Genomic DNA, 15713 nt, shown 5'->3' with positions numbered 1-15713 from the left:
ATTTTGGACGACATACTAAACTATGACATTTTTGAAGACATACTATAATATGACTTTTATTGGACAAATACTAAACTGACTTCTTTGACGATACTATACTTTGTTTTCAAATAAGACTGTTGGTCCAGGTTGGTCTTGAACTCACAATCCTTGATGTAGGAAACCAGTGTCTTAACCATTAGGCCAGCGGGTATAAGTGTTCTTTTGTCACATCTCGTATCTGTCACATTTTGGATGACATACTATACTATGACTTTTTTGACTGATTTTGGACGACATACTACACTATGACATTTTTGACAGATTTTGGACGACATACTATACTATGACTTTTTTGACAGATTTTGGACGACAAACTATACTATGACGTTTGTGACTGATTTTGGACGTCATACTAAACTATGACGTTTTTGACTGATTTTGGACGACATACTATACTATTACTTTTTTTGGACAAATACTAAACTGACTTCTTTGACGATACTATACTTTGTTTTCAAGTAAGACTGTAAGAGTGTTGGTCTTGAACTCACAATCCTTGATGTTGGAAACCAGTGTCTTATCCATTAGGCCAGCGGGTTTAAGTGTTTTCTGTCACATCTCGTATCTGTGACATTTTGCATGACATACTGAACTATGACGTTTTTGACTGATTTTGGACGTCATACTAAACTATGACGTTTTTGACTGATTTTGGACGACATACTATACTATGACTTTTTTCACAGATTTTGGACGACATACTATACTATGACGTTTTTGACTGATTTTGGACGACATACTATACTATGACTTTTTTGACTGATTTTGGACGGCATACTATACTATGACTTTTTTGACTGATTTTGGACGACATACTAAACTATGACATTTTTGACTGATTTTGGACGACATACTATACTATGACTTTTTTGACTGATTTTGGACGACATACTATACTATGACTTTTTTGACTGATTTTGGACGACATACTAAACTATGACGTTTTTGACTGATTTTGGACGACATACTATACTATGACTTTTTTGACTGATTTTGGACAACATACTAAACTATGAAATTTTTGACTGATTTTGGACGACATACTATACTATGACTTTTTTGACTGATTTTGGACGGCATACTATACTATGACGTTTTTGACTGATTTTGGAAGCCATACTATACTATGACTTTTTTGACTGATTTTGGACGACATACTATACTATGACGTTTTTGACTGATTTTGGACGACATACTATACTATGACTTTTTTGACAGATTTTGGACGACATACTATACTATGACTTTTTTGACTGATTTTGGACGACATACTAAACTATGATGTTTTTGACTGATTTTGGACGACATACTATACTATGACTTTTTTGACTGATTTTGGACGGCATACTATACTATGACGTTTTTGACTGATTTTGGACGTCATACTAATCTATGACGTTTTTGACTGATTTTGGACGACATACTATACTATGACTTTTTTGACTGATTTTGGACGACATACTATACTATGACATTTTTGACAGATCTTGGACGACATACTATACTATGACTTTTTTGAATGATTTTGGACGTCATACTAATCTATGACGTTTTTGACTGATTTTGGACGACATACTATACTATGACTTTTTTGACTGATTTTGGACGACATACTATACTATGACATTTTTGACAGATCTTGGACGACATACCATACTATGACTTTTTTTGGACAAATACTAAACTGACTTCTTTGACGATACTATACTTTGTTTTCAAATAAGACTGTTGGTCCAGGTTGGTCTTGAACTCACAATCCTTGATGTAGGAAACCAGTGTCTTAACCATTAGGCCAGCGGGTATAAGTGTTTTTCTGTCACATCTCGTATCTGTCACATTTTGGATGACATACTATACTATGACTTTTTTGACTGATTTTGGACGACATACTAAACTATGACTTTTTTGACTGATTTTGGAAGACATAATAAACTATGAGTTTTTTGTCAAATTTTGGACGACATACTAAACTATCACATTTTTGTCACATTTTTGATGACATACTCGACAAGTCTCTTTCATCCTCTGCTGTTAAAGTTTAATATTTTCTATATTTCTATTTATTTTTATTTATTTTTTAATTCTTCGGCAACATACATAAACATGTCTTTCGTGGGTGTGTCTTTCACAAATTCTAACAAGCCTCTGTTGCTCATATTGGCAATTGCGGGATCACAGACACACTCCGTTGGAGGAATTAATTAATGGTCTCAGTTGCTAGTTTCAGGTCTTCCTCAATAGATCATGGTGCCAACTTTATAAATTGTGATGATAAAGTGAGGCACATATGAGTGAACATCAGTGTGTCGGGTTACAGGTGATGTTTGTGAATTTATGGTTGTGAAAATGGTGCTGCTCAAATCTCAAGGTTTTAAAAATTGGAAATTGCGAAACTTGAAGACGCCATGCAATTTTTTACACACAGTGTGTTATTCTTGCCACCGGGGGTCTCTCTGTCGCTCTGTCAATTAAAACAATAAATAACAATCAGGGAGCAGTGTTGGATTATGAGCTTCTACTCACTTACTGATAAAGTGACTAATCTTCTCTGTCGTTTTACCTTAGTTTTTTAAGTTATATCGGCAAAACAACGACTGTCTTTTTGAAAAAAATGTGACTCCACCTTCTTCCTTCACTCTTTCCTAACTCCTGAGGACCATGATCGGATGCTTCTCTACAACACATTTTCTACCAGTTTAGCATTTTACTGAGAACAGAGGAGAGTCTAGAGCGTTTGAAAATCAAGTTTTTAATGGTTAACCCTATGTGAAACAGCAGCTGCAGAAGTGAATGTCATTAGAAGGCGACCAAAATGAAGGAAACAGTTTGTTACCTTCAGTATGAATACTGCTTTTTAAGGATTCTTTTTAATGAAGAGATGTTATGCCTTCAACATAAAATTCCAATTTTGTTTGAGCAGGTCCAAAAAAGGGAAATATTTGCAGAACAGTGGTGCTGTGTCAACAGTATGAAGGTCCTTGGTTTGAATACTGGTTTGCTTCCTCCGACAGAATTGGCTCAAGCTCCCTCAGGGTCCTTAAAGGATAAATGGCGGAGAATGAATAAATGAATGAATGTTACTGAGATGATGTATTTTACAATTCGGTGTGATACAAACGAAAAATTATTAAATTACATACTACTTTTTATACGGTTCAGAGCAGAATGAAATCTAATCTTTGGTCATTATGGCCATTTGAAAGTTTACCACAGACGTGAGGTAATTGCTGTGAGATCACATCTTTGATCAATCACCTCATTTTGGCTACAAACATTGTTATGGAATGAGTCATTTAGCAAGGTCTAACCCGTGTGCTTCTCATTACCCCTACCACAACAGCGAGTGTGCTGGCACAACCCCACCTCTGCTTTTCCCCCTTTGGCAAACGTGCACACATACACAACAGAGAGTGAAGCGGTAGATATTTATATCCAGGTCTGTGTTTTTCATTAAGACGACTCTGCCTCAGCCTCGGCTCCACCACACAGAGCTCATGTGAGGAAACGGAGCGCTATAGGTTCAGTTGTCTTACTCAAACACGTCCCCAAAGTCCCAGCACTTGTTATGAAACACTAATGAGGGAAATTCTCAACCACATTTGAGCAACAATGGGGATCTTTCTGTGTAGTGTAAAGGATGAAAGGTGCTACTTTCACCTACTTTATATAACATGGCTCTGTAATGTTCAGTAAAAACAAAAAGGAGGTTAATGCAATATGAAACAGCTGCATGTTGATTTATCAGTATCTTTTTAATAAGAGTATCAGGACGTTGGCAAAAATCAAATAATGACCTGTCCTATTATTTTTTATTACAAAACAATTCTATTTCACGTCATTGAATGCACTAACCTACATTCTTACACCACATTCACTGACAGGCAAAAAAAAAAAAAATTTTGTTAAGGAATTCGGAATGATGCAATATTTTGTAAGAACATTTGATGGACATTATATTTAGCACATTTTTTAATCATGATTTAGTCACAAACTGCTAGGATTTGAGATAATGCCAGGACTATATGTGCAGAAATAAGAGTAGGTTTCAAAGGCTGATTCAGAGGGAATCTGTAAAGGAAATGTTCTTAGGAGCTCAGTGCCTTGGGTTCTGATGTAGAGTAGACAATCCAACCAGTTTAAATCTATAGACTCATTTTAGTAAATGTCCAGAGAGCCAGGCAGGAGTCTAAGGCTGTGGTTTTTTGTTTCCATTAGGAAAAGCACCAAAATAACCGGCCCCAACCATTCCATTATTTGGTACCCTTCCCTTGGGGTACCAACGAACGACGTCAACATTTGATGTCATCGTTCGTTGTTGTCGTTCGATGCTATCTATCATGTTTACCATTCATAAATACAGCTGACAAAGAGATGAGTAGCCTGGCACATTTTTTTTTTGGATTTTATGGTTTACAATCACTCATTCACACACACCTATGGACAATTTAAAATGTCCAATTAACCTCTGCATGTTTTCAGACATGTGGGAGGAAAGCGGAGAACCAGAAAACCCATTAAAAGACGCTCCAACCTGGAGCATCTTTCCCCTTAATCTGACTGGGCTTACATTACTCCCACAGAAGAACCACCTACTTCAAATAAACTGAACTTAGTGACTCAGTGGAGAAGTGTCTCTGGTTCTGACACAGTGGTGGCAGACGTGACAGCCGTGCAGTCACTGAAATTTTCATGAATGGTGGATTTCACTGTGGTTTCATGTAGACTGAAGAAGAAAGCAACTGAGAGAGAGAGGGAGAGGGTAGATTGGACAGCAGATACGGTGAGTGGGAGATGTGATAATGTATGATGTGGGGAGCCACATTTTAAGACTTTGGTATCGCAGACATACGGCCCTGGACTGAATTTTTATTTAATCCCTGAAGCATAAAATGGTTCCTTAGTTCATAATATGAACGTATGATTGATTGATTATACAATTATAAAAAAAGTGCTCTCAGAATACACAGTGCATACTGAATTATAAAGTAATGCAGTATTTTCAATTTTATTGGGTAATCAGAGGAGGAATCCAGGGGTGTGCAACAGGGTAAGCAAAGCAGGTGGCCTCAAGCAGAGAGGGGAGGGGGGCAGAGAATCTACTGTATATGTACTATATGGAAGAGGATTAAGACCACATGTAAAAATAAATAAAAATTGGAAACAAAACACAAAAAAAAATAAAACAGATTCTGAGATAAAAGGCAAAATTAAGAGATTACATTTTTGAATTCCGAGAAAGAAGGCCGAATTGTAAGACTCAAGTAAAGAATCAGATTTCTGACTTTATTCTCAGAATTGTGAGGGAAAAAGTCAGTATTCTGAGAATAAATTAAGAAGTCTGAGAGAAAAAAAAACAACTGACTTTGTTTTACCGATTGAAATTTTACCAAAACACATTATTTTTTTCAACCATTTTCTTTTTTCAGTGCAGGAAACATGAAGTCCCTCAGTTAATAACTCAAATTGAAAAGGGACTAAAAACAGTTGACGGATGTGAGTGTTTTTCAGGTCCTCTCCCCCCCCTTCCCTCTCTGCTTAAGGCCTCAGGCAGCTACCTGCTTTCCTTACCCTGATGCACACCGCTGGATTTGGCATGTCTCCCAGTGATTGACACTGTTTTTGGAGCTTTTCTCTTTCAAGAGATTCCCATACAAGTTCAATCTTTGATAGCACAATCACACACAATCACACAACCCAATTATGATTCGTGCTAAAGAATTGACAAGAAATCTTTGGGGAGAAACGCAGAGAGATTCACTCTCACACTGCTAACACCAGCGCTAGCAGAGCAACAAATTGTAATGCAAATGATATCTGAACACGTGCACGTAACTACTGAGGACGCTACCAACCAGCTAAAGGAAAGGAAAGGGAGATGAAAGTGGAACAGGTGAAAGGCAAATGATCTGACTCGTGCTGCATAGTCAGTGACATTTGTGGGTGTATGAGTGAGAGGAAGCCTAAGAAGTGAATAAAACAACAGCTCCGAAAAGATGGAAACAGTGAGGTTGACTTCACAGCATCAGGCAATAAGGTGCCAGCTCATTTGGCAAGATGCTGCTGCTGCTGCTGCTGCTGCTGATCTGCTGCTGCTGCTGCTGCAGAAACACACCGCTGACCTCAAGGCACTTTGAAACTCAACAGTGAGGTGAAAAATGGAAATCTGAAGAGGGGGGAAAAAAAGAACAGTGGGGCTCCGTTACCTTCAGGTCTGCATTTCTTATTCATAACCCATTCCACTCAATGTATGTACATACATACATAGATACATTCCCTGGCCTCTGTATTAGGCCCATGTTGCAGACTGGACTCATGTTTGCCTTCAGAACTGCCTTAAATCTTCGTGGAATTTATTTTTATTACAAGGTGTTGGGCTCATTCCACGACAATGTTGAACCATATGGACATGAAAGCAACACACAGTTGCTGCAAATCTGACGTCGTCTGCACATCCGTCCATTCATTTTCTACCGCTTTATTCTCCACGTGAGGGTCACTGGTGCCAATCCCAGCTGAGATAGGGCAAAAGGTGGGTAGGTTGCACCCTGGACAGGTCACCAGTCCATCACAGGGCCACACAACCATTCGCTCTCACAGACAATTTGCCAAAATCCCCAAATCTGCATCTTTTTGGACTGTGGGAGGAAACCGGAAACACCTCTGCTCTAACTGGGTTGCAATCCTGGGTCTTCTTGCTCCAAAGGTAAGAGTGATAACCACTACACCAGCCATGTGGGTGATGTATAGACTGTGGGAGTTATTTAAGTGGATTTTATGTTGCATTCTGATTCTGTGGTAAGTGGAGAGTGTAACTCTGTCAATACATGAACACAAGGCTGAGTAAAGTGAAGATGTCCTGACAAACACGTGAAGCAATGTACGTGCATTTATTGACTATTATTTGGATAAGCTGCAGCGTCTGCCCTGGCTCTTTGTTGTCATTCATAAAGGTTTAATTTTTTTCACAAGCTCACTGTCATGTTCAAGAAACCAGTTTAGTGACAAGTTGCTGGCAGGCAGACACACTGTGGTCAGATGCAGTATAATATTCAGGTATTTATACAACAGTCTTTGCACAGCCGCCATTTTGACAGGCCACAGTAGGAAAACCACCAGTGCAGGTGCAAAACAAATGAATGACGGCTGAGTTCCATTTAGCTTCCTCGATTTTATGGTGCATTCTGGATCACTGTCACACTGACCTGACTTACATGAACTAAGCAGAGGGTCTCCTCATTACTCCACTTTTCTTTTGGGGTTTTGGGCCCGTTGGTATTAAGGGGCCCTTAGTGTGCCAAGAAAATATCTCAACCTGAACTATTGGGCTTTTCCAGGTCATCTTGACCATGTCGACATGCCTGAGTGCAATGAGTTGCTGCCATGTTAATCAGGTGTTCCTAATAAAGTGGCTGGTGAGCGTATGGAGAAGAAAACAGAGGAGGCCAGTTATGGGCTTATTTGGCAATCTATCAATCAATCAGCATCAGAATCAGACTGCTTTATTAATCCTGAAGGAAATTGTGTGGTCACAGTTGCTCCATGCCAGATTAAGAGATTAAGATTAAGTGCTAAATGTTCCACAATGTTCTATGTGGAACTATGAGGAAAACTGTGAGGAAAAAAGGCAGTATTCTGAGATTAAAGTCTGAGAAAAAAAAAAAACTGACTAAGGTTCTACTAAAATATTTTTTTTTCAGTGCAGGAAACATTAAATCACTTAGACAGAGATTTTTTTAAATGATAAAACTTAAACGTGAGTGTCTTTCAGGTGCTCTCGCCCCTCCCCCCCCCTACTTCAGGCCCTGCTTTTCTGACCCTGATGCACACCGCTGGATTTGGCATGTCTCCCAGGGATTTACAACATTTTTGGAGCTTTTCTCTCACGTACAAATTCAATCTTTGATCTCACACAATCACACACAAACCAATTATGATTTGTGCTAAAGAATTGACAAGAAATCTATTAAGGAGAAACGCCGAGACTCACTCTGCAACACAGCTACAAACTGTAATGCCAATGAAAATGGTGTGGTCACACAGTTGCTCCGTGCCAGATGTAGAGATTAAGTTTAGGTGCTAATTGTTCCAATATGTTCCCCACTTAGTCTCTTACTGGTGGTTGCTGCTCCCACTGTGGCTTCTTATAAGAGAAATAAGATTGAATTCAAACATTATATATATCTGTAAAACTAAAATCACTATCAGAGACACATTTCCCATTAACATTCAGGGCTAAAGGCAAAAGGCTACTGGAGGGCACTGCACTGACCTATTCTTGTTTTAGTTCCTCTTCTTCATGGCTTCACTCACTCTATTCTCCACATGAGGGTCACAGGGGGCGCAGGTGCCAATCCCCTGTCTAATCCCCCAAACATGTTTTTCAACTGTGGGAGGAAACACACGGACACATGGGAGAAAAGCCCTTTGTTCCAACCGGGTTGTGAACCCAGGTTTTCTTGCTGCAAAGGCAAGACACCAACCACCTCTTCCTGTCACCTGCCTTTATATTATAATATAACATATATATATATATATATGTATATATATATATATATACATATATATATATATATATATATATATGTATTTCCTGAAAAAAGGGAAAGCCACAATAATGATCACATCTCACTGGTTAAAATATAATGTCTTTCTCGGAGCATATCTGTAATGTTAGACATAAATGTTTTAATTTTCTGAACCAGGAGCCAGAAAACACTGCTGCTGTTGCCTCTGCCTCGACGTCAGCTGCCCCCACAATCCCGACATATGTAAAACAATATGCTTTATGTTCAGATCCAGATTGTACAGTAGAACCAGATGGGAAGTGTAATAGCTACTGAGCAGAGCAGGCCCTGCGACTCAATATGGCTCCAGTTATGGGTCACGATGTAAACGCCTTACTGTGTTTCTATCGTATGTCTCTGCCAGCAGTGATGATTATGTAAATGTCACAAAAAAATGTAAAATGATGTATAAAAAAACACAATATTAAGACCCTTGGTTAATCAATACACAGACGTATGCATGTGTATTGATACACTAACCTGCCGGTTTATTAGGTACACCTGTTCAACTGCTTGCTCATTTAAATACTCATTTAAATGACATTTAAACACATTTAGGTACATAAACATGATCAAGACAATCTGCTGAAGTTCAAACCAAAAATCAGAATAGAGACAAAAGGTGATTTATGTGACTTTGAATGTAGAATAGTTGTTTGTGCCAGACGGGCAGGTCTGAGTATTTCACAAACTGCTGATGTACTGAAATTTTAACACGTGACCATCTCTAGGGTTTACAGAAAATGCAGTAAGTGGCAGTTTTCTGGATGAAAATGCTTCGTTGGTGCCAAAGTCAAAAGTAACAATGCAGAAGAGCATCTTTTGACACACAACATGCTTTTAAGGCGTCCTGTGAACCTCATAAAGGGGAAGTTAAGGGGTTTGTTTTCATGTTTACCAGAAAAGACTTTTTCTGGACATAAACACTGACCTTACCAGAACCAGTTGTCTCCATGGAGACCAAAACCTGGTCCTAATGAGGCCGAACATCATTTCTGAGGAACAGGTTATGGTTAAGGTTGAGTCACACTTTGTTGAGACTGTCACAATGAATGGAATTTCTTATCAGACGAGGTATTGTTTGCGGATGATTCTTCCTGACTCATATTTCGGTTGGTCACAGGTTACACTTCGCGGAAGCTGCTTTTTCGACTGTAAATAAGTGGAGATCACACACCACTGGTCTAATACTACGGCTCATACTGTACGTGCATTGACAGAGTTACTATTAGTTGCATCTTTGTCTGTAGACTGGCATCGGGGAAATCCCACAATGACATAGCACCCTGATTTAAATGTGAGAGACGGGGACGACTTCAAAGCACACCGAAGAAACCAAAGTTAATAAGAGGGCTCGGGAGATTAAATTAGGAATTATCTCGTCTTCGCGGCACTGTCACTCAGCAAAACACAGAGAACGGGCTCGTATTACCGAAGATTACGACACGATTTTGGCTGCACATGAATGCATCCACACACAAATCCGAGGGCAAACATTTTCGAAACCTCTTAAGATGTTAAAATAAGGATATTCGATATGCGAGAGAGTGCTGTATGTGTTAAAAACCTGAAAAAAGAGCTGAGGAAACCTGAACCGGGCCCTGTGATGCCAAACATGCACATTCATGTTTCTATGAGGGGAACAAAAGACATTTTTTACAAAGACTCAGGCAGTTACAAGGGTGAGACTGCTGTTTTTATTCTCATAAAGAAATCAATGTAGTGATATATAATTTTTTTTTCTATAAATATAAAAGTTCTCTTCATAACAAATGCAAAGGGAAAAAGAAAAAAAAAAAATACTTCAAAGCCATGACTATTGTAGAGCCGTCAACACAATAAAAGGATTATTATGAATCGGAAGCACCATGTGGAAGAGCGTTTGACAAGTACACAAGTCATGTGTGTGTCTGTGTGTGTGTGTGTGTGTGTGCGTGCGTGTGTGAGCTGCACTGACAGCAGCTGCTCTGCATTTCAGCACAAGGCCTCCTTTTTTTCCTGCAGTGGAAGACACGCTGGCTGCTCCTCAGTCCCACAGTCAACACACCAGGATCACATTACTTTGCATGCACATCAACCCAAGGCTCCTCTCAGCAGTGACTCACACACTCAACCTCCAGGTTAAAACACAGCACAACATATACTCAAGGAAACCAAATAAAAACAACAACAAAAAACAAACACACACAATTCCAAAAGGTGTCTCCTATTATTAACTTAATATTTACAATGCCGCGTTTAAATCTGGACAAACCTGAAGAATCCAGCATCTGGTTTTCCTGCTCCGTTAGTGATGCAGTCACTGTTGTGTTGTTGTTGTTGTTGTTATGGCAGCATTTTAATGTTAAAATCAATAGTTACGTATTATAATTGTTGCATCTGTTTCAATTTGTGTTTTCAGGATGATTTTTAATACAATAAAAAGGAAAAAAAGAAAGTTGGGTTTTCAGCTCTATAATCTGACAGGACACGAGATAAAAGAGGGCAAGAGAACGCGTGATAAAGTCAATTATTCCTCTGGATTCTTGCTGATTTTCACCAGTTAATCTGATTATTTCCTCTATCTGAACATAATTTATTCTTCTTTTTTTTTTTTTAAATTCATAATTAACAGCCCAAACTTTTTATTCTCGTAAAAGATAAGGAAATGCGTGAAATTTAAAAATTTTGGAGAAGCAAGAGCTTCGTAATCTTTGATCTTTTTGGTTGAGAGTTAACTGGAAATATTTCATCAATCTCATTAAAACAAGTTAAATGTGAATATTTTCATATCATTTCCAAGTTTTGGGGAACACTGATCAACATTTTCAGATGAATTGATTGTGAAAATAATGGTTACTTTTTAGTCCAATATGGCTGCAATTATGACTCATTTAATAATCAACAACTCAATTAAATCACCAAATAGTTTGAGAATCAAATCAATTAATCAGTTTGGGTGTCAGCTTCTTAAACGTGAATATGTTCTGGTTACTTTGCTCCATCTTATTGACTCCATTTGAAACCAAAATAATGTTCATTATTAATTTAAATAGATGTTAATTGCAACCCATGATCAATTTCTTGACATAGTGGCAGACTAAGTACATCTGTAAACATGGCATGAACTTTAGACATCAAACTTTCACTCTTAATTAAAAGTCAATAAATGTGGAAAAACAGTGAAGACTCAAAGGTTGTCCAGTATTTTAACACAGCACTGTAAAGACAGGAATGGTTTAGGTTTAGACGAAGTTAAACACACGTGTTTTGATGCTTCTCATGTTTTCCTTCCTTGTGTTTAAGAACCTTAAATGTCGCTGTGGTAGATTTCACGAGAATTCATAATTCATGTTCAGTAGCAGTGTGTGTGCATGTTTTACACCCTCACATCGAAGACGACCACGTTTAAAAACAAACACGAACCTTGTGTTTCAATTATACTGAACGTTAAGGCTGCAAAAATTAATCAGTTTGCTTAATTAATCGTCAACCGTTTGGAAAAATCAAAGAAAAAAACAGGTTTTTGTGATTTCAGCCTCTTAAATGTGAGAATATTCTGGTTTATTTTCTGCTCTGTGACGTGACAGAGAACTGACTATATTTGGTTTGTGGACAAACCACAATGGATGAGGAAGTTGCTATTTTTGAGGTTTTGGAAACTATTTTCTCACATTTTTTACAAACAACCAATTAGTAAATTTAGAAAATGACAGACACCTTTTTATTTGTGATTGATTGTTTTTTTTTCTCAATTAATCAATAACTTGTTCCATAAAACGGCGAAAAATATCAATGACTGTTTCCCAAAACTCTTTATTCATAATCTGTTTAAAATGTCAGAAAATGGAAATGATCAAGTTCTTAAGTGTCTTTGTTTTGTCCACAAACCAAAAATGATTGTGTTTGAATGATTTCTTTGTCAAATGGAGCAAATAAACCACAAAATAGTCACATTTAAGAAGCTGGAAAGTTCGTATAGAGTTGTTGAGAAAACACTCAAAATCGACTGATCGATTGTCAAAACGGTTGACGATCCATTGAGTCATCGATTCATTGTTGCAGCTCATCAGAAAGAAGTGTTTTCTAAAACATTTAGAGATGAATTTAACAGTCGATTCCTAACTGATTATTCTCTGCAGCCTTGGATGTGCCATAGCAATACCAAAATATTTCCAATCTAATTAAACACTTTGAAACCACAGTCAGCTCAGCCATGTCGACGGACAGTGTGAGCAGGTTTTTCTGATCCCAGTGATTGAGAGAAAAAAATAACAATCAACCCCTCATTAAAACAACCACAATGTGGATTAAAACACGCAGAAACACTGTCGTACACCTGGCACGATGAGGTGTGTTGTTATATTTGGAAAGGAATGTTGGAACTGTCACACGACCAGCAACAACCATCTGTCACAATGAGTCACATTCACAACCTGCAGTGAGCACCAGCTCTTGTCTCTTGTCCCCAGACTGCCGACAGTTCCCTCCAGACTCTGACAACTGCGGCTCCACTGTACACAAACACACACACACACACACACACACACACTACAGCTGCTTAATCAGGATGAAGAAGCAGCCACGAGGAAGCACTTGGGTTTCACGGGACTCTGCTTAGAATAGACCCCGCTGCTCAGAAGCAGTCCACTGATCAAAGACAGCACATACTCCCAGTAGTGTCCACAGTGAGTGAGTCAAAAAAAAAGTGTTGTTTTTGTTTTTGTCTGTTAAAATCTTTAAATACAAATATATACTTACAAAAAATCTCAAAAAGTGAATATGTACATTAAAAAAAAAAAGAAAACATACAGAGATGAAGATAACGAGGATTATCATTCAGTTTTTCTGTCACTACGGAGTCTGTGCGGGGTCAAACCACGTCACACCGTGGTCTCGCCCTGTTTACTGTTGGCCAGTCTCGTGTAAAACCTCCTCCAGGAGTTCAGTGTCTTTCCGGACCAGATCCAAAATCCAGACGTGATGCCCACGATGAGAGTCATGAGATACTTAATCATGAAGACAGTGAAGTCGGGGCTCATGTTGGGGTGGTTCTGGTGCGGACACAGGACGGCGTACGACTTGCACGTCTGGCTGACCCACGTCTTCTCCCACTGCTCTCTAAAGGCCTGCTCGTAGAAGTAGCATGCGATGACGATGGTGGCCGGCACGGTGTACAGCACGCTGAAGATCCCTATCCGCACCATCAGCTTCTCCAGCTTCTCCGTCTTGGTGCCGTCGTGCTTCATGATGGTGCGGATACGGAAGAGGGACACGAAGCCCGCCAAGAGGAACGAGGTCCCGATGAACAGGTAGACGAAGAGTGGTGCCAGAACGAAGCCCCGCAGGGCGTCTACGCTGTTGACGCCCACGAAGCAAACTCCACTCAGAACATCTCCATCCACCTGCCCCACGGCGAGGATGGTGATGGTCTTGATGGCGGGCACGGCCCAAGCTGCCAGGTGGAAGTACTGCGAGTTGGCCTCGATGGCCTCGTGGCCCCATTTCATCCCTGCTGCCAGGAACCAGGTGAGGGCCAGGATGACCCACCAGATGGAGCTGGCCATGCTGAAGAAGTAGAGCATCATGAAGAGGATGGTGCATCCCTCCTTCTTTGTCCCCTGCACCACAGTCCGCATGTCATTGTCAAACCTGTCATTGCAAACCACCTTGTCCTCCAGTAGAAATCCAGCGATGTAGGCGATGGACACCATGGTGTAGCAGCCGGAGAGGAAGACGATGGGGCGCTCCGGGTAGCTGAAGCGCTTCATGTCCACCAGGTAGGTCAACACCGTGAACAGGGTGGAGGCGCAGCACAGCACTGACCAGATGCCGATCCAGATTCTGGCGAATTTGAGCTCCTCCTCGCTGAAGTACATCATCCCGTGGGATCTTTTGGGCTCACAGGGAGCAGCGCAGTTCTCCTGCCCGAGGAAGCGGTAGTTCAGATAGGGAGGCACGCGCAGCGAGTTCGGGCAGCGGTACTGACCGTGCATGGGGTCCGTGCGCTCTGTCGGGTACGGAGGAGGAGAGGGGGCCTCCGGCTCCGTGCGGTCCGACATGTTCTGCCCGACGCACAGCTCCCCGGCGCCGTGTACGGGGAAGGACTCGCAGGCGAGACTGTCGGGCCACTGGAAGCCAAACTTATTCATGAGCGCCTCGCAGCCTTGACGCGCGCGCTCGCACAGAGAGCGGCACGGCGGCAGCGCCTTCTCGATCACCGTGCACACGGGCGCGTACATGGAGCAGAGGAAGAACTTGAGGTCCGGGGAGCACTGCACCTTCACCAGCGGGTAGAACTGGTGCACCTCGAGCCCCGCGTCCTCCTGGTTGGTGTGACCCAGCAGGTTCGGCATGATGGTCTCGTTGTAGGCGATGTCCGTGCACAGTGGTATGGAGATCGGCTGACAGAATCCGTGCTCCGGTATCGACATTCCGCGGTCGCCGCCGCCGTACTGTCCGTTCACACGGTAAATCCCCACGTTTAGGAAGGCGACAGTAAACAACAAGGTGAAAACAGCGCGCAGGAGTCTATTGTGAGCCATGGTGAACAATGTATCCACTGCCGCACTTTGGATCTGTCACTGAACTAACTCTCAGCAGCCGCAGCAGCAGCAGCAGCTACTTCCCGAATCCTCTTTACAAGGTAAAAAAAAACAAACCCAGACGCTTCTTCCAACACTATTCCACTCGTCCTTTCTCGTGTTTTTTTTTTCTCCTCCTCACCAAACAAACACTGCAGGTGACGCGAGAGTGCGACAGGAAGAGGAATCCACAGCTTTAATCACAATCTTCTCCTGCTGAAATCCTCAGAAATGAGCCATGTTCCTCCAGGAAAGAAAGAGTCTCCAGTGAGCGACGCAGCGTCAGTCTGCTGCTCCAACCTGTTCTGCTCTGTCTCACTGCGCTCCGGAGAGTCAAGTGTGGCCGTGTTACACGACACTTCCGGTATGGAACTTCAAAATAAAAGACGGCTGCAGGTCCAGCGCCACAACTCGTTCAAAATAAAGGTATTTGCCAGTATGGGGATTCTGTCTGTCTGTCTGTCTTATATTCTTCCATAACTACCACACAAACACAAACTACGATTGTGTATTGAACTTAATCCAGTAATCCAGAAGTAATCTA

At 40.7% G+C, this 15713-nt stretch overlaps 1 protein-coding gene across 1 annotated transcript; it reads right to left on the bottom strand.

Moving 5' to 3' along the window:
* Positions 1 to 10916: 10916 nt before the first annotated feature.
* Positions 10917 to 15483, bottom strand: fzd1 (frizzled class receptor 1). The gene has a single exon (XM_058648248.1). The coding sequence runs from the start codon at positions 15128 to 15130 to the stop codon at positions 13469 to 13471; it is 1662 nt and encodes a 553-aa protein (XP_058504231.1). The 5' UTR covers positions 15131 to 15483; the 3' UTR covers positions 10917 to 13468.
* Between the last annotated feature and the right edge of the window lie 230 nt (positions 15484 to 15713).

This window comes from Solea solea, chromosome 13 (genome assembly GCF_958295425.1).
Source record: "Solea solea chromosome 13, fSolSol10.1, whole genome shotgun sequence".
In the NCBI taxonomy this organism is placed as follows: Eukaryota; Metazoa; Chordata; class Actinopteri; order Pleuronectiformes; family Soleidae; genus Solea; species Solea solea.
The sequence above is the reverse complement of the archived record's forward strand: the minus strand, read 5'-3'. Positions and strand labels throughout refer to the sequence as shown.

Bases quoted from the DNA above. Each gene is read 5' to 3' on its own strand.
- fzd1 (XM_058648248.1), bottom strand. From the start codon at position 15,130: ATGGCTCACAATAGACTCCTGCGCGCTGTTTTCACCTTGTTGTTTACT.